We start from the raw sequence: 18,820 nt of genomic DNA on the forward strand, positions 1-18,820 counted from the left end.
GCGACGTGCCACACTGCTGTTCTAGTCCCTCTCTCACGCGCCCTCTCTCTGTATCCATCTCCGTCTGCTGTTGTGTGTGACGTATGAAAAATATAATTTTCCAAGTCACTGAATTATATTGACAGGATTAGGCAGGCCGTAAACTATGAGAGCATCTCTCTATCTCTTTTTCTCCTTGTCGAGCAGCTTGTATGCCCCACTATAACCCCCCATTGTCCTTTGCGCCTCCCCACCGCCCACCGTCCAGGCACTGTGCGAGCATTCTGGTTAATAATAATCTAGTTAGGCATCGAGTGAGTGCCCCACAGCCCACAGAGTTAATTAATTTGTATTTAAGAGCTGGCGGCAGCAGACGCTACTTCTCGCACTTGCGGGCGTGCCACTACGCCACCTAAATTGTGGTCAGTGGGGCATATAAATTGGTCAAAAGCAGTGCAAATGGGTGGCAGTTTTAGCCAAAAATTTAAGTGCGGAGAAGAGTGGTGCGTATATTTTATGTACACGTACTTATCTGGTTTCAACATCAGGTATAGCCCTATTTGCATGACCTTCAACAACATCCATCAATCGTTTAATTCCCCTGGAATTGACAGCAGAAAAATACAAAACCCACAAAAGCGATACAAATTGCCATCAAACATATGGCCACCATTGAACGCCAGCCATTATTTCCGGCATTCAAACGGGATTTATCATGCAGAACAAGGCTAACATTCATAGCCAGCGGATATCAATGAATAGCCAGGCAAATATTTAAATAGAACAAAAACAATAGCGTTAAAGCACTAAAGCGAACTAGACAGTTAGAGTGGCATTAATTAGGCATGCATATGCAGTTGTTTATACACTAGCCATTGTGCGCATTTCTAGCCATCAGATACAGATACCATACACCATGTAGCTGTAAGTGCTGTTTCGACATAATCAAATATTTTGGGACAGGACAGAGTTTAATTAATTTAAACACCAAACTGGCCATCCACATGGCCAAAAAACTTTTACATTTCAAAATTCAGTTGTAACTTTTCTCAGTATTAATGAAGCCATATAAGAAATTATAATTTCAATATTATACAGCGGGCGTTGGTATCTACCACACCATCGATAGAGCTAGTGGAAGTACTAACTGTATTGTGTGTGGAGATACCAGGTGCAAACTTCGGCTAAGAACTATCGACAAGTTGAAAGGGAGATGGAGATCGAAGCCGGGACACATTTTACACGGACACGACAAGTGCTGAGCGGAATCATTTAAACAATAAATAGATTCAAGAACTATTGGTGAACTGGTGACCTCTGTTCATTTGGGGCCTCCTACAGAGGTTTGCTCTGGTGGCAGAAGCCGGTGGAAGCCGGTCCACGGTTACTTCCAATGAGTATCCCTTTAAAGAATTTTTAACCGCAAAGTTAACCTGTACTTATGCCCCCTCCCACTCGCTCTCCTCTTTGCAGGCTCCATCAGCAACATTGACGATGCCGAATATCATTGCAACAAGACGCAAGTAAGGAAGGTCATCTCCGGGGTGGTGGGCGCCGCCTCCTCGGTAACCTCCATACAAGTGGCCAATTTATTGCGCTTATTCCGCATACCCCAGGTAAGTGTCATCCATGTGTGGTGTGTGTGTGTGTGTCCTGTATGCCACAAAAGTGTGTGCCCAGTCTCGAAGGGACAGAGATGCAATATGCGACCAGAAACTTTTGTGGCACAGCAATTTTTGCTGCCAGTTTCAAAATGTTGTGCATTGCTCACAGCTGTGTGGCTGTGGACTCGACCCACAAAAAGTTCCCCCTGTATTTTAGTAAGTAATTAAAATTGGCCAGCAACCGCATGGATGCCATTTGGGCAGTGGACAGAACTTGTAAGTGCCCCTACGTGCTACTAAATTAGTCGAAACCAAAGAGGCAACAAATCACACAGACTGCAGCAGTTGCAACCTTATTTCTCTCTGTGTACTCGTATGTGGGTGGAATCACGTCGCTGCTCAAAAGAAATTAAGTAGCCGCTACTGCTGCGACGGCTATGGCTCCTCGTACGTGACTCGGGGACCAAAAGTCGATATGCGACAATAACTAAGTAACCGGAGCCCTGGCAGGATCCGGCTGGGGATAGCCGTACTTAGCTTTACCTCCTGCAAGTACCCCATAAAACGCACAAGCAACGACAGCAGGAGCCGCCGTAGGAGGAGGAGCAGTAGAGGCGGCAGGCGAAGAAAGAGCAGTAGGAACAGCAGCAGGAGAGGAACCATCAGTGGGAACCATTTTATGCAGACCCGGGAAGCTGCCTCCTTCCGAAAGAGAACTCATAAATCAGACATAAGCATTTGATTGCATCTCTTTTGCTTGCTCCCCAAGTCTGGGCTATGGGGAGAGGAGAGGCTCAGTACACAAGCATTTTTCTACAGCTTTCATTTCCTTTCCTCCTGCAGAACGGTTGAGATTGTGGTCAATTGCAGATCAGGCAATTCAGCTCCGTTGCAAATTATTTCTTAGCTCTCGATATCACTAGAATATAGATGCGGCGAAATCTCTAGAGTCTCTGACAAATATTATATTTAATGAGAGTCTGTTCAAGCTGTCGCGATTCTCCAATTGTAATCCATTCCCTCGGGAAAATGTTGAACTCCGCAGCCCTGAGTCCTCCCCTCATTAGACTTCAGTCAATACCTTTTAGAGAAATTCATTATTCAAGCTGCTGTCCGTTCCACCGATGCTCGAAAGTGGCTCGAGGAGCAAGCAAGCACTTGTTTAACTTGAATGGTAATGACACTTAATTAGAAATGAAGAAGTTAAACACTTGCAGATGACTTGCCAGATGACTCGCTCTCGACCCACATCATTAGTTCCCCATTCGCCCTCCCTATCGTTGAGTTTGCGTAGAGTTGGTTTCTGTTTGCAGTTTTTGTCAATTAAAATGCCATCCTCTGTGCGAATTTACTTTTGTTGCATTGTTTATGGTCTCCCTGCAGCATGAGAAGAGTACGCACCTTTAAATCGCGAAAAACAAGGGAATATTATGGACAGAAAATTAAGAATAGTCAAAGGGAAAAAGAATCCCCTTCATCAAAGGGAATTTTGTACAGCACAGGGCACTTTGTCAACATAATATTGGTCCATTTTTGTAATGAAAATATTTTCGCATCATGTCATAATCTTCCGCCGCCAGGTATCCTACTTCTCGACCAGCCCAGAGCTGAGCAACAAGCAACGCTTTGAGTACTTCTCCCGCACCATACCCTCGGATCATTACCAGGTGAAGGCCATGGTGGAAATTGTGATGCGGATGGGATGGAGCTACGTTTCGATTATCTACGAGGAGAGTAATTACGGCATCAAGGTGGGTACCCCTCAACGCTCAATTTAAACATTGTAGCACATCCGAGTACGCGGATAAAGCCCTCGCGGTGTTGCATGTGTCCCTTGTGTTTTTACTACAATATACAATCTGCTCATGCCGATGTTGTTGTCTCGTTGGCAGGCTTTCGAGGAGCTGGAGGAGCTACTGGCGCGCCATAACATTTGTATTGCCATCAAGGAAAAGCTGGTGAAGGATTCTGGAGTGGCCGAGGATATTGCATACGATAATATCGTGCAAAAGCTGTTGACCAAGCCCCGCGCTCGAGGTAAGTGCCGTGCAAAGAAGGGGAGAACACTTAAGCGGGGAAGCTGCTACAATATGAAGCTGTCAAGGCAACAGGCGAAATGCAATTTTCAATGAAAATTTGAACGGAAGGCGTGTCCCAACAAACGAAAACACAACAGGAAAAACATTTCCCAACGCCTACCAAATGAATGCATTGCGCAGGGCATGAACTGTGACATTTTTGGGGATTGGGAATTGTGGCACGGAAATTGTGCAAATTAAACGAAAACATTTAAAAATGGTTCGCTTGTTTTCTGTCTTTATTACAAATTTCACAGCAGGAAATTAAAATGCATATACATCCCATTGACTCTCTCTCGGGAAATAGGAAATGGAAAGTGGGGCAGAGATTTTCACATAGAAAATTAAACTAAGTTGTTGGCAAACAAATTTTGTGGTCATAAATTGAAAGATAATCAATACAGGTGGCTGGCACTGACAATCCAATATTCTGTATTATTGAAGAATTACCATAACTGAATTATTATTAAAATATTTTGACCAGTAGTTTTAAAGCCCTTAACAATATAAGCTTTCAAGAGTATATCCCAGACAGGCAGTCCGATATCAATCAGGACAATTTTTCATTCTAAATTCAAATAAAACAAGTTTTGTACCCCGGAATCGTCGTATCGCACCAATCTGCGTCAATCATACGCCCCGTGGAACGGAGCAGAAACGTACACAAAAAAATACAGAAGAATAAATGTCAATCAAATTTAACTTTCGACTGCGTCCCAGCTCAACGGCACATTGCAAAATATTAATCAAATGCCACTTACAGGCGGGGCTCTACAGAAAAATATATTAAAAATAATTACCCTCTAAACCTTTTATGCATGTCATTAATCAGGAGAAGAGAGAGTCGGTGGTGCGATGGCGATGCCAATAAAAAGCACCAGTGCCAGCGCCAGCGCTAGTGCCAGTGCCCCGCCAATAACAATTGACTTTTGTCTGGGGCCAAGAATATTTGATTTGCATAAATGTGCCATCAAGAGTCGTAAAGCGGGGGGTCGGACCCGGGTCCTCCACATAAAAAGGGTTCTTCAACAATCATTATTTATTGTGATTTGTGATTTGACGCCGTTTACTGGTTGCCTCGCCCGCTCCTACATCCAACTCCTGGCTACAATCCTTTTTCTTCTTAACGATTAATCAATTTGACAAAGTATTTTCTCCGGCATCAGTTCTTTAATTTTGCATATGGCGGGGGTCCGGGCTGGGCTCTCTCTGAAAAATGAGAGCCCCAAAACGGGTAACTGCGACTGCAAAGTGCCGTCAGGGGCAAAGTTTACCCTTGCAAAGAAACCAACACACACACACACACACGCACACATGTCAGAGCTTGAGCTGGAGGTGGAGTTTGAGCTCTGGGGGCTGGGGCTCTAACATGTTTTTGCTTTTTATCGCACTTCTGCCAAGTTTTATTTCTTGCTTTCTTTTTAGCCCAACATTCATGCTGTTCAAATTATGCAAATTTCTTCACACTTCACACATTTTATCACAAATTTGGTGGTAAAAAATTAGAAAACTTTTCATATAAATTTGCTTGCAATGTTCAAGAGAGTGTGTAAGTAAATCAAATTTGATGTCTTCTCCAGAAGTAAATGCATTTTAATTAGTCTGAAAAGGCAGTCAGACAGCAACTCTAAAAAGTAGTCTTTTCCTCATGACAAGGTTTCTTGCGTTTGAATGAGTTTTCTTCTTCCTCAAGCGGCTCTTAGGAGGCTGCTTCTGTTGCTACTGTAGAGGCGAATCGATAATGGGGCGTGTCGGAGAGGCACGAGAATAGCTGCCTGTTGGCTGTGGCCTGATAAGAAGTGACAACTGCCACTCACAACGATCCCAGTCAGCCACAAAGATGGCCAGGAATTGAGTGGACGCAGCCCGAGTCCATAACAATGGAATGGATAGAGGGACAGAGAGAGAGAGAGAGAGAGAGAGCTGCTATCAAGAACCGCTGTCAAGAGTCCAGTATAGTATCGGGTATAACTGGTTTCTGTTCTGGTTTTGAATGCGACTACTTCGTAACATATAAACGCACACAAAAGAGTATGGCCTGCAGCTTACCAATGCTTTATCTGCATTAACTCTTTTATAGTGGCCTCTGATATACGTAAAGTATCCTTTGTGCAAAATTATCCCCAAAATAAATATCAGCAACAGAGTTTCCATTCCATGTCCTCGCTGCCTCGGACTTGTTTCAAGGCATATTCAATTGAAAATTCTGCCTTTTGCGACGTTCATATATTGACACATTTTCTAAATTAAAGAGGGAAATTAGTTGGTATTACTGCGGTTGACATGATGATGATGCTTGACCACTGCTATAACCCTATGGAATAGAATATTTAAAGACATATTTGTTGAAACAACAAATGTGGTGGAAGCCTGCTGCTTGACTCTGTTGACGCCACTAAGCCGCTTATTCTGTATTTATTGCAATTAAAATTAATTTGAGTTCTTTTTCCTTTTAAATCCTTTGCGTGCTGCCTGTGCTTTTGTGGATAGGTGCCATCATCTTCGGGTCCGACCAGGAGGTGAGGCAGGTGATGCGGGCTGTACGGCGGGCCAATGCGACGGGCTCGTTCTCCTGGATAGGCTCCGATGGCTGGAGTGCTCGAAATCTTGTTTCCGACGACTACGAACCAGAGGCAAGTAAACTATTGCTCCGTCAGCCAGTGCCGATGACTGAGCGAGTTCTGCCAGTCGGAAATTATGAGGTCTAAATGGGCGAAACGGTAGCAGCGTTTGATAAATGATTCGCAGCACCAGGAGCAACAGCAGGAGCAGCTGAAGTTGATGGTGATGTTCCAGACACACAAAAGGCGTGACAATGCGTGCTGACTGTGGCTGTGGCTGTCTGGCACTCCGGAAGCGAATAAATGATGGTCCGAGCAAATAATAGAAAACAGTGCGCGTTTCATCGCGTTTTTCCTATGATGAATTGTGGCTTAATTGAAATTAATTGTCCGTCTGTGTGCTTACATTAATTTGTGAAACCGTTTCAATCGAGAGATGAGTGCGTGACTGAAAGAGGCACCCATCTCTAGCTTTTGTTTTGTGACAATTTAATCAAGCATTCGCCCACGTGGTCGCTCTTCTTACAAACAGGTGGAGGGCACCCTCTCCGTGCAGCCACAGGCGAATCCAGTGCGCGGCTTTGAGGAGTACTTCCTCAACTTAACTGTCGAGAACAACCAACGCAATCCGTGGTTCGTAGGTAAGTCCCTGCCACAGCCAATCCACGCATAAATGCGATTACAGTCGTTACCCTTAGAATTCTGGGAGGATCATTTCCAATGCCGCTACCCAGGCAGCACCAGCACCCCCTACAACAACTACACCAAACAGTGCACCAACAAAGAGCGACTCTCGCGGCAGAACACTGACTTTGAGGATCAGCTGCAGTTCGTTAGCGATGCGGTTATGGCATTTGCCTACGCTCTTAGGTAAGTTCAGAGCCGAGAAATGGCAGAAACGCACATAACTCCACATTAATTGCTCAGGGACATGCATCACGACCTGTGCGGGGGAAGGCCCTCGCTGTGCGATGCCATGAAGCCCACCAAGGGGGCCGACTTGCTAAAATATTTGCGTAAAGTTCAATTCAAAGGTAAGCAGGGATTAAATGTTGTCTTTGACATCTAGACCAAGTGGAACAGCGGGTAAATGAAATCCAAGTATGCACTGCATAGGATTGATAAGTCGTGCTGGACGGCGCTCGGTGACAATTTCTGAAAGGAAAGGAAAGGAAAGGAAGATAATGTCTGCCATGTGAAGTGCTTTTCACCATTCCATCATTCCACCATCGTAGGTCGAGTCTCAAGTGTTGCGCATATACGTATAAATTTAAGTGGAAATATCCCGCTAGCATTTCGTTGTGGTTGAACGTGTACATGATGGCATGGGTCTTAGTGTGGGAACGGAACGAGTGTCCTACCCTGCGTATACGCATTGGCTATGTTTTCGAGTGGAAAATTGACTTGCTTGTCATCGTCATTGAACTCAATTTGAAATTCAATAAATTATACAGACCGAGAGGGCGGAATGGAGAGGGTAAGCTCCAGCCAAAGGCTTCTCTCTAGCTCTGACTGACACAGATAGTCAATTTTCTGATAAAGCATCAGTTCCGTTGTGGCCCTTTCTTTCAAGGCGTAAAGCCATAAACACTTTTCCCTCGCTTTACCCATTCCGCAGGCCTCAGCGGCGACCATTTTCGCTTCGACGTGAACGGCGATGGACCGGCCCGGTACAACATCATCCACTTCAAGCAGTCGCAGATCGGCCAGTACCACTGGGTGAAGGTGGGCGAGTACTACGAGGGCGAGCTGCGTTTGAATATGTCTGGTAAGACAAGAGACGTTCTCCAAAGCAATTTCCATTTCTATTTACATTTTTTGACTTTGATTTTGATTTTCATTCCATTCTATTCCATCTACACAGAGGTGAAGTTCAAGCGACTGAGTCCGAAGCCACCAGAGTCCGTCTGCAGTTTGCCCTGCGATGTTGGTCAGGCCAAGAAATATGTCGAGGGCGAGAGCTGCTGCTGGCACTGTTTCAATTGTACAACTTATCAAGTAAGTGCCGGGCACTCGGTCCAGCTGCGTTTGCTGCTGCTCCTACCATCTAATTTAATTGCTGGAGCTTTTCTCCCAATGGAAACGGAAGCTACTGCACCAGAGAGACACGGTGCAAGTACAGTGCGAATGGGGAGTGGGAAAACGAATAACCAGAGGCTCCTCGGTGCTGGTGTCGACAGTACAATTAAAATAGGCCATAGAAGTTCCATTTCCGTTGATTTGTGTGTCTCCTTTGTTTGTATCACTTTCGCAGATTCGTCATCCTGATGACGAGACACATTGCCAGCTGTGCAAATGGGGCACGCTGCCCGACGCCCACAAGCAGTACTGCCGGGCCATACCAGAGGTGTACCTGCGACCAGAGTCTGCCTGGGCCATTGGGGCCATGGCATTTAGCTCCACGGGTATTCTGATAACGCTCTTTGTAATGGGTGTATTTGTCAAGTGAGTGCAAAAAGAGGGAATTTTCAAACTCCCGTGTGGTGTCGGGGAGGGAGAGTTTGAACACATATCCTGTGTAGTTTTTCCGATTCGGGAAACTTTTTCCATGCAATTTATGGCAATTAAAAAGTTTTCCATAATATTCTAATACGAGTACCTATGCAAGAAAGCTAACCAACAAATCATTGCCTAATTGGAGCTTCGGAAGCATACGTACATGGTGTACACATGACTGAAGTTGATAACTTTTCTCCTCACTCCACCCTCTATTCCGCAACACAGGCACAATGATACGCCCATAGTTCGAGCCTCTGGACGGGAGCTGAGTTACATCCTGCTGGCCGGCATTTTCATGTGCTACGGAGTCACCTTTGCCCTGGTCCTGAAGCCCAGCAACATAGTGTGCGCCATTCAGCGGTAAGTTGTGCAGATGCCCCCCCCCCCCCCTCGCAAGCGGGTGGAGATGCGATGCGGGTGTGAACGGATTCTTTTGTACGCGTTGCAGGTTCGGCGTGGGCTTCTGCTTCACCGTTGTATATGCTGCACTGCTGACCAAAACGAATCGCATTGCACGGATCTTCAAAGCAGGCAAACAGTCTGCCAAGCGCCCCTCGTTCATTAGCCCGAAATCTCAGCTGGTGATTTGTATGTTCCTCGTCACTGTCCAGGTGAGTGGGCGTGGAGGAGGGGAAAGGCGAAGGGCTCTCCCTGCATTTGGCACGGTTTCCTCTCTCTCTCCGTCTGTCTGTCTGCATCATTCGCAGATACTCATCAACGGCGTTTGGATGGTAATTGCTCCATCACATGCCATGCATCATTATCCGACACGCGAGGATAATATGCTCGTTTGCGACTCGTATATAGATGCCTCCTACATGATTGCGTTCTTTTATCCAATCGTTTTGATTGTAATTTGCACTGTCTACGCGGTCCTCACGCGAAAGATACCAGAGGCATTCAACGAATCGAAGCATATTGGTGAGTACCGATTGATTGAGTCTTCATCGAGGACGTGGGCCCGCACCGGATCGAAAAAATCCTGATTCCCCATACTCCGTACAGGCTTCACCATGTACACGACCTGCGTGATTTGGTTGGCATTTGTGCCGCTATACTTTGGAACCGCCAACCATGTGCCCCTGCGCATAACCAGCATGTCGGTGACCATCAGTCTATCCGCGAGTGTGACCATCGCATGTCTGTTCTCGCCCAAGGTAAGTAATTGGGAGGAAAGTGTGTGTGGGACAGCGATGGGGGGCGGATTGGGTTAAATGCCTTGCCAGTCGGTCGATCGCCCGGTCGACTGGTAATTACTTCATACATATTGTATATTAATTATTTCCAATTTTCCTTTATTCCGCTAACCGATTTCACAGTCGTTTCCGCTATAATTTGTAAATTGAATTTCGATTCAGTCCCTGGCCTTTCTTCTGCTCCCTCTCTCCTCTCTCTCTCTCTCTCTCTGGAAAAACGATAAACGGACGCAAGTAGTTCATTAAAATGGCATGGAGGCGGAAGCGAAAGGAGACGATGATAAGAAGGCGCCAAGTGGCGGTTAAGTTTGCAAACGAATACGTTATGCCCACTCCCTGGTAGTTGTCGGACTATTTTTAATCATCGCTTCTCCTCGTCGTACACTTTATGTTCAATCGTGGCCAAAGTTAAAATGTCATGGTCCTCTGAGCTGAAAAAGGTTGAATGGGCCTGGACTGCACACACAGCTGTGGCCGGTTCATTATGAGTTCCCAAGGCTGCAGGACAAGCCAAACATCGAAAACCATTCATGACTTCAAGCTTGGTAGGGATAGGGAGGACATACATTCGGGAGAGGTGCATGCAGAGAGTGCCCCAGAGGTGGTGTAAAATTGCTTTGCGAAAAGGAATTGCGGAAAAACAATTTCCTTGGCTAATTAAATGAAATGAAATCACACAGAAAGCAGTTTAGAAGCTGCGACAAAGTTTCCCCCTGGTTGGATAAAAGTTGAAAACACGACGTTCACACATGCAGATCCAGAAACAGCATAAATAGCCGCATTTTATGGTACTATAACCCTCGACCGCTGGGAAAAAGAGGCTATAAATACTCAACGTTGGGGCTATTATTAAATGTCAGGGAATAAAGTAGCTTGCGACTGTGCAACTGTGCGACTGTGCGACTTGGCTCCTTGGCCCATACCCTAGACGGAGCCAGAGGCAACTTTCCTATCAGATGTCACCCAATGCACATTGTACACAGACGGGGGCTCGGGTGTACAAACAGAGGAACACCTTGGGCCATAAAAATGCAATTTACAATTGGTGTGGCAAGAGTGGAGCCACAGTAACTGCCGCATGCCACAGGAACACAAGCCGGGGGATCATTGAACTACACTCTGACCATAAAGGTGCCACCAGCCACGCCTCCTACTCTCCTGCTCGAAGGGGGGACACACAGAGAGGGGACGAAACCATGTTGGCGGCAAGCAATTTTAACTTCCGACTGCCATTCCCCCATTTCACGCTGACTTATGTGGCGGCCATAGCTCTACCTCTGCGGGAGTATGTAAGTTTTTTCCCCTCATTTGTTTGCTTGTTTGCTTTCAAATATGGGCACAAAGCGGCCACAGTAGCACCCACAATAGCACACGGGAAAGTACAATAAGAAACGCCATCCAAATGGCGTCCAAACAATGTCAAAGTACGGCCGGAAATGTCCGAGCAATATGTAGCAGGACGCAACGCAAACGAACGTAAGGGGAACGTAACGTAAATGAAGACGGACTCGTCTTGCCATTGCGAAGGGGAAATGGCTAATGACACTAGGACTTAAGGCTGGGCAGAGGGTGGGCGTGCCTGGTCACGCAGTTCCTATTAATGGAAACCATTAACTAGAGCTTCCAGATGAAACTTATTTGAAGAGTCATGTCGTACAATGGTTGAATGCGTAGTGTTGAAAACGTGTAGTCGCAAATGATTTCCATCTAATTGGCAATGATTTTATTTGCCTCGAAATGTCGTTACAGCTCTACATAATACTCATTCGTCCGGAGCGCAATGTGCGGCAGAGTATGATGCCTCCGCGCCATGGCAACATGCACCGCACGGCAGGAACAGGACCCTCGTCGATGATGGCCGCTGCGGTTGTGGGCGCCGCCACCTGCGCCCAGGAGGAGAAGATACAGAGGCACATCACGCCCACCAATACGGGTAAGCAGTTACCAGATAATTTGTGTTGGTTTGCCCTTCCATTTTTTGGCTCTTCCCCTCTAACTACCCGTCGCAGAGGCCTCGCTGAAGACGAAAAAATTATGCGAAATGGCCACGCAGACGATTTCCAGCATCTTCACATCGCTGGACATCAACACCTATAACCAGATTCCCTATGCCGATCAGTTTGTGCCAAATAATACGGCCATAGCAACGAGCACGCCCACGCCCCCAGCCAGTGGAGACAATGAGGAGCACGTGGTATCCAACAACAACAAAATCAATCAGATGCAACACGGCCAGGCAGCCGCTACCAATGTTGCCTCCACGGCCGTCAATGGTATTACCAGCGCGCCGGCAACCACAGCAGCAACAGCCGCGGCAGGAATTGTGGGAACAACAGCAGCAGCAGTGACTGCGATAGCTGCCACAGTGACTACAATTGCAACATCCACCAGCACAGATGCCACAGGAACCACCAATGCCACCAATGGCAGCCATCGGGGGCCCGTTCTGCAGACAAACTTATAACTAAACGCTCAGGAACTGCAGCAGCAGCTGCTAAAGGAGCAGCTTCGACAGCGGCAACTGGAGGCACTGGACCCTCAACAAGAGCCATTGAAGGAAGAGCAGCAGCAAACAATGACGCAAGGTTCCGGCAGCGATGGCGGCAGCATAGGTAGTGGAACCGCCTCCAGGAAACGGGCAGCCATACCCGTCTAAAGTCCACCATGGAAGCATCCAATAACAATACGCGCGAGTAAGTGGCAGAAAATGTGAATATACTGTAAGTTTTCTAAATGTCCAACAGGACGGTACAGGGAGAGAGGCAGCACTGGGAACCGGTTGGGGAACGGGAACGCCCTCTCATGTTCCTGCTAAAGAAACGATAACTATATCAAACTTTAGAACTTTAGCAGTATCATGTGAGGGCTGGCCCAAGGGAACTGAATGAAGAACGTAAGAGTATACATATATCCGCTATTCCGCTCCCCTCAACCGAATAAATTCGGTTTCCAATGATGTACGCGTAACCAAACCAAACGATTTGTCAAACAATTTGTCAGCCATTAAGAAGTAAATGAATATTAAGTGTTTATCTTTAAGCTTGTCTATCCCTTTCTTCAAGGATTGTTTGAAAATATTGCAGAAAGGAATAAGATATAGAGATGGAAACGTAAACGGAAACGGAAAACAAAAGAAAATGAATGAAAAATGTGATATAATTTCAAAAATGTGTTTTCTAAAACTACGATTAACTATCTGAACTTACAATTTAAGAGTTATGCATAGGCCAACGTACAAGCTGAAGGTACAAGTAAGACCTGTACCGCAGCACTGGAGAGACAGTTGACAAGGGGGCGCAATTATGTTCCCAAGGGGCTGGGACCCAGCCCCTTTGGAATGTAGCGGCGGGAGTGGAGCCACAGCCACGTACAACAATTGCAATTAAAATTGCATTTATTGTGTTGTTTGAGCCCAGCAACATGGTAGATTTAATTGTTGCCCAGCTAAAGTGTTTATATGTACATATATATATATATATATATGAAAACCCTCTAGCCTCTAGTTCGGTGTGTATAAATATTAATGTTAATTGTGCCGCTTACCATTTGAATGTTTTTGAAATGTGTTGACTCCAAGTAAACTATATTTGCATATATAGAATTACATCATACACATGTCTAAGAACTAATATATCTTAAAGTTTAGCCAAATGATGAGAGTTCAAGAAGTTAGTGCAATGTATTTGAATCTCTGTGTGTGTTGCGTTACGTGTACATAAATAAGCAAACGAAATCAAATGAACATTTTTGAATGTCTTTCCCGTTGGTTGATCACTTAATTCGTAGCTAATAACAATAACAATAATATATTATTAACCATGAGTATACATATTTACGAATAAATCAGAACTACAGCTGATATCAATGGAAATAAAATACTTCGTGATTCATGTCCTTTCCTTTCATTGGGTGGTCAGAACCAAGGCTTCAGCTGGATCCACGCTCAGCATTTGAGCGCTGAAGGAAGTTCTATGAAGGGGATATTTATTAACTCCACATTCGTTTTGGAATATAATCCCACTTACCCCTCGGACTTGGTGGAGGCCAGACTGCGGACGAGCAGCTCCAAGTTCCCAGACAGATTCTTGTCGAACTCCCGCAAGTCAATAGTTTTGGTCTCGGAGCCAAAGTTGATTACACCCACAATAGTGGGATAGTTGGCGAGCGATCTAAATGGATAAAACATCAGGTCTTTTACTCCACTTGAGAGCGATTTCACTCACCGTCGAACCACAAATATGTCCTCGGTTAGAGCCAGATACTTGGTGGATCCGTTCTGCAGGGTCTTTGATGATTTGCGTAGAGCCACCAGCATCTTGTAGATCTTCAGATGGGAATGTTCTGCCGCCAGTTCTGTCTCTACATTGACCGTCTCGTAGTCGCCCGCCAAGGGCAGCCAGGTGGTGGGTCCATCGGTGAAGCCCGCATTGCTGCCACCCGTCCACTGGAATGGCGTTCGCTCGGGATCCCGAGTGTACATCTCGTAGATATCCGGATTGGAGTTGCAGCCCCAAGGATCCACAGTGTCCTCCCAGCTGATCTCGCCATCGGTCATGCCGATCTCCTCGCCCTGGTATGTCACACTTGCCCCTGGCAGGATCATCACCAGCATGTTCATGCCATCAATGTGGTCCACTCCGTATCGACTGGCTGCCCGTCGCTTGTCGTGGTTTCCCAGCTACATGTAAGGGAATGGGGATCGTGAATTACTGTACCTACTATCTAGAGAGACCCTCAACCTACCACCCAATTGGGCGTGCGTCCAACGGGCATATTCTTCAGCCACAAGTCGATTGCCTCCTGCACTGTCTGGGCACTTAGACCCTTCTGATCCATCACCGTGATCAGGTTGAAGTTGAAGGGCAGGTGGGCACCCTCCGTCGTCCGATTGCCATAGAACTGCATAGTGAACCAGGCAGCAGAGTAGGTCTCTATAAGAAGGACACTCGAGTCGCCCCCATATATCCTTTTGTGGTCGTCCAGCACCGTGCGCCATTGGTAAACCATATCTATGGTCTCTGGCCTGTCTTCAATGTACGTCGTGGTCAGATAGTCCCGATCATCTGGATCATCAGTGGCTCCTGACACAGTCTCATCGGGGTACTGACCATCTGCATCGGGCAGGACCTCGAATAGAGGCGGAAGTGCATCGCAGCGGAAGCCAGCCACGCCCTCGTTCAGCCAGTAGCGAAGCACGCGCTTCATCTGCTCCACCACCAGAGGATTACGGTAGTTGAGATCGGGCTGCTGCACTGCAAACTGGTGCAGATAGTACTGCTGCCGCTCCTCGTTCCACTCCCAGGCTGTGCCACGGAAATACTGCAGCCAGTTGGTCGGTGGCTCCCTCTTTCCCGTCTCAGCATTCACCTTTCCATCATGCCACACGTAGTAGTCCTCGTAGCCCTTCTCCCTTTTCACTGACTTTTTGAACCACTCGTTCTCGTCACTCGAGTGGTTTGGGACAAAGTCCAGTATGATCTTCAGATCCAATTCTTTGGCTTTCTTGATCAACGCTCGGAAGTCGTCCAGAGTTCCGTACTCTGGCTGGATGTCGAAGAAGTCGGAAATGTCGTATCCAAAGTCCACCATGGGCGAGGCAAAGATGGGTGACAGCCAGGCGGCAGTCACGCCCAGATCCTTGAGGTATTCCAGCTTGCTCGTGATGCCATTCAAGTCTCCGATGCCATCACCGTCCGAGTCCTTGAAAGATCGTGGATAGATCTGATAGAATTGCGCCGTCTCCCACCAGTCTTTGGTCTCCGCTGCTCCAGAGCTCTGCACTTGACAGCCCTGACCTTGGCCAATGGCAAAAAACAGCAGAGTCAAGAGCCCCAGCCGCAGCCGGAGCACAGTTTGGTTCCAAATCACAGACATTATATACAACACTCCGGCTCTTCTTTGGGCTTTTATACTCGTAGACCCTCCAGCTAACACTTACTCGAAGGTTAGATAAGCTCTGACAAAGGAAAATACCAAGTAGTGTGACTGAAGAGCTTTGAAGAACGGTGTCTTGTGTGTTGGGGTATCCCGCCTTTATATTCAAGGCAGTAGCTTAGTAGCGCAGGGAAAAATAAGTGCTATTCTTTCCCAAAATTTCGTCCATAGTTATTTTACACATTGTGTAAGAGTATACAGCATTCGCTTTTTCTGGGGAATCGGCAAATATTGGACACTTGAGTGTTTTGCCAGTTATACAATGGAGGCCAAGTACTTGAGGTACGCTTATCATTTGAGCTCATACAATCAGCCAGCTACGGCCTGATCACATTCATATAAAAGAGCCAGCTTTGGGTTTCCCAACAAGTTAATAAAATGCACAGAGCCCGACTAAATCTTCTCAGTACACTCTTCTGCCTGGCAGTCCTGGCTAATCCATGCTTGTCAGCGTCGGTGAAGAGCAAGGATTGGTGGGAGACGGCGCAGTTCTATCAGATCTATCCAAGATCATTTATGGACTCAGACGGTGATGGCATCGGAGACTTGAATGGCATCACGAGCAAACTAGAATACCTCAAAGATCTGGGCGTGACTGCCGCCTGGCTGTCACCCATTTTCACCTCACCTATGGTGGACTTTGGCTACGACATTTCCGACTTCTTCGACATCCAGCCAGAGTACGGAACTCTGGACGACTTCCGAGCGTTGATCAAGAAAGCCAAAGAATTGGATCTGAAGATCATACTGGACTTTGTCCCAAACCACTCGAGTGACGAGAACGAGTGGTTCAAAAAGTCAGTGAAAAGGGAGAAGGGCTACGAGGACTACTACGTGTGGCATGATGGAAAGGTGAATGCTGAGACGGGAAAGAGGGAACCGCCCTCCAACTGGCTACAGGCCTTCCGTGGCAGTGCCTGGGAATGGAACGAGGAGCGGCAGCAGTACTACTTGCACCAGTTTGCGGTGCAACAAGCGGATCTCAACTACCGTAATCCTCTGGTGGTGGAGCAGATGAAGAGGGTTTTGAGGTACTGGCTGGACCTTGGAGTGGCTGGCTTTCGCTGTGATGCGGTTCCAGTGCTCTTTGAGATTGAAACAGATGAGAACGGACAGTATGCGGACGAGGAGGTCAGTGGGTTGACAGACGATGTCGACGCTCGCAATTACTTAAAGAGCGACCTCATCGAGAACCGAGTGGAGACCATCGACATGGCCTACCAGTGGCGGGTGGTGATGGACGATTACCAGCGCATTCATGGCGGCGACACGAGGGTCCTGCTGATTGAAACTTACGCACCTCCCGCCTACACCATGCAGTTCTACGGTAATCGCTCTGTGGAAGGCGCCCACCTGCCCTTCAACTTCAACCTGATCACGGGGCCCGCCAGCGACGGCGTCTCCGCTAGCTCCATCAAGACAGCCGTGGACAGCTGGCTTAATAACCTGCCCCCGGGTCGCACGGCCAATTGGGTGATCGGCAATCACGATCAGCGGCGGGCAGCCAGTCGCTATGGAGCGGCCAATGCGGACGCCATGAACATGCTGGTGATGATCCTGCCAGGGGCAAGTGTGACCTACCAGGGCGAGGAGCTGGCCATGACCGATGGCGAGATCAGCTGGGAGGACACACAGGATCCGGCTGCATGCAACTCCAATGCCGATATCTACGAGCAGTTCACCCGCGATCCCTCCCGCACTCCCTTCCAGTGGACGAGCGGCACAAATGCGGGCTTTTCCACTGGCCAGAAGACCTGGCTTCCGCTGGCCCCGGACTACGCCACTGTAAATGTGGAGACGGAGTCCTCGGCCGAGCGTTCTCACCTGAAGATCTACAAGGCGCTGGTGGAGCTCAGAAAAGCATCGACAACACTGCAGAAAGGATCAACGAAGTATGGGGTGCTCAAGGAGAATGTGTTCGTAGTGAAACGGTGAGGGAGTGAACCAAGGGGAGCCCTTATAGTTTAATGTAACGTTTTTCCTCTTCCAAGCTACCTCTCTGGCTCCGAGTCCATCGTTTATGTGGCCAATTTGGCCAGCAAGGGAATCACAGTGGATCTCTACGAGTTCGACAAGACCTTGCCAACGCATCTCAATCTGCTCATACGCAGCCTGCAGTCCTCCAAAAAGGAAAAGTAAGAAAGTCTTGCCTACAGTAGTTTCTAAAACACGCTGAGTCTCTCTCTCTCTCTCTTTTGTCAATCCCTTCAGTGCATTGTTCGAGGTGTATGAGCTGAGTCTGGCTGCCGGTGAGGCCTTAGTGTTGAGCACCATATGAAGCAATTGAAGCAGCTGAGGCTTTTCCGGGTTCGATTGAGCCCCTTTGCTGATGCGATTTCCCATCGCACTCACTTCAGAAATACTTTTATCTTTGACTCAAAGCAAATATGCCGCGGCTTGCATAAATAAATGAATAAGTACAGAAAAAACAAACAAACCACTCCACCACACACACACACACACACACACACACATAAACTGCTACGGGTACATCCGCATCCCTTGCTGCCGCCGGATGGGGCTGAAGTGCCCCGAGTACTCTGTTAATTCCCGCTCGGGAATGCCGGGGCTCGCCATTTAAAGTGTTTACACACAAATTAAAGTCAAGCACAAGTCTCCCTCCATCCATCCATTCTCTGTATTCGGTGAGTATTTTGTATTTTATACTTTGTGTGCTTAAAAAGAACCCATGAGTCAGTCGGGTTATGCCAGTATGTGTGGCACAATGTACAAGAGTAAATACAGACGCCAACCAGAGACTAGGCCCATAAAACAACACTGTCTGGTCTGGGCAGGGGTGCTGGTTCTGGTTCTGGTCCTTCTTCTGGTTGTGGTCCTGGTCCCCGGCTTGGGGGTGCTCTTTGAAGTCGAAACCGTCGAGAGTGGCTCGATGAGTTTCCTAAGTGGGGTCGGCGGCACATGCTTTAAGGGCGATCGATTACGAATCTCTCTGATAAGTCCTATAGCAA

The 18,820-nt window shown here is 47.3% G+C and overlaps 3 protein-coding genes across 5 annotated transcripts in view; 2 read left to right on the forward strand and 1 right to left on the reverse strand.

Annotated features, from left to right (window-relative positions):
• Positions 1–13,807, forward strand: part of LOC108160592 (metabotropic glutamate receptor 2) — a 75,660-nt gene extending 61,853 nt beyond the window's left edge. For all 3 annotated transcript variants that reach the window (XM_033390994.1, XM_033390993.1, XM_017294687.2), the window contains exons 3-18: positions 1,453–1,595; positions 3,164–3,334; positions 3,476–3,620; positions 6,152–6,294; positions 6,755–6,863; positions 6,921–7,092; positions 7,150–7,256; positions 7,841–7,990; positions 8,087–8,220; positions 8,477–8,667; positions 8,947–9,081; positions 9,170–9,332; positions 9,429–9,642; positions 9,727–9,878; positions 11,667–11,850; positions 11,927–13,807. In XM_033390994.1, coding sequence (XP_033246885.1) covers positions 1,453–1,595; positions 3,164–3,334; positions 3,476–3,620; positions 6,152–6,294; positions 6,755–6,863; positions 6,921–7,092; positions 7,150–7,256; positions 7,841–7,990; positions 8,087–8,220; positions 8,477–8,667; positions 8,947–9,081; positions 9,170–9,332; positions 9,429–9,642; positions 9,727–9,878; positions 11,667–11,850; positions 11,927–12,381 — 2,768 coding nt within the window. In that variant the 3' untranslated portion in view covers positions 12,382–13,807. The remainder of the gene's footprint in view (positions 1–1,452; positions 1,596–3,163; positions 3,335–3,475; positions 3,621–6,151; positions 6,295–6,754; positions 6,864–6,920; positions 7,093–7,149; positions 7,257–7,840; positions 7,991–8,086; positions 8,221–8,476; positions 8,668–8,946; positions 9,082–9,169; positions 9,333–9,428; positions 9,643–9,726; positions 9,879–11,666; positions 11,851–11,926) is intronic.
• Positions 13,578–15,806, reverse strand: LOC108160591 (maltase A1). Its single transcript, XM_017294686.2, has 4 exons — positions 14,661–15,806; positions 14,141–14,595; positions 13,943–14,086; positions 13,578–13,886 (listed from the first exon to the last, which is right to left on the reverse strand). The coding sequence occupies exons 1-4, from the start codon at positions 15,789–15,791 to the stop codon at positions 13,820–13,822; spliced, it is 1,797 nt and encodes a 598-aa protein (XP_017150175.2). The 5' UTR covers positions 15,792–15,806; the 3' UTR covers positions 13,578–13,819.
• A 408-nt stretch (positions 15,807–16,214) lies between these two features.
• Positions 16,215–18,284, forward strand: LOC108160590 (maltase A1). The gene is made up of 3 exons (XM_017294685.2): positions 16,215–17,782; positions 17,843–17,986; positions 18,063–18,284. Exons 1-3 carry the CDS (start codon positions 16,230–16,232, stop codon positions 18,127–18,129), a joined length of 1,764 nt encoding a protein of 587 aa, XP_017150174.1. The 5' UTR covers positions 16,215–16,229; the 3' UTR covers positions 18,130–18,284.
• Positions 18,285–18,820: the final 536 nt, after the last annotated feature.

The sequence above is a fragment of the Drosophila miranda genome, chromosome 3, assembly GCF_003369915.1.
Source record: "Drosophila miranda strain MSH22 chromosome 3, D.miranda_PacBio2.1, whole genome shotgun sequence".
In the NCBI taxonomy this organism is placed as follows: Eukaryota; Metazoa; Arthropoda; class Insecta; order Diptera; family Drosophilidae; genus Drosophila; species Drosophila miranda.

Excerpts from the sequence above, each read along its gene's own strand:
- LOC108160590 (XM_017294685.2), top strand. The coding sequence starts at position 16,230 with ATGCACAGAGCCCGACTAAATCTTCTCAGTACACTCTTCTGCCTGGCA. Across the intron at positions 17,783-17,842 it reads AATGTGTTCGTAGTGAAACG|CTACCTCTCTGGCTCCGAGT; the intron begins GTGAGGGAGTGA and ends TCCTCTTCCAAG. Across the intron at positions 17,987-18,062 it reads CAGTCCTCCAAAAAGGAAAA|TGCATTGTTCGAGGTGTATG; the intron begins GTAAGAAAGTCT and ends CAATCCCTTCAG.
- LOC108160591 (XM_017294686.2), bottom strand. The coding sequence starts at position 15,791 with ATGTCTGTGATTTGGAACCAAACTGTGCTCCGGCTGCGGCTGGGGCTC. Across the intron at positions 14,596-14,660 it reads GACGCACGCCCAATTGGGTG|CTGGGAAACCACGACAAGCG; the intron begins GTAGGTTGAGGG and ends CCTTACATGTAG. Across the intron at positions 14,087-14,140 it reads GACATATTTGTGGTTCGACG|ATCGCTCGCCAACTATCCCA; the intron begins GTGAGTGAAATC and ends TTATCCATTTAG.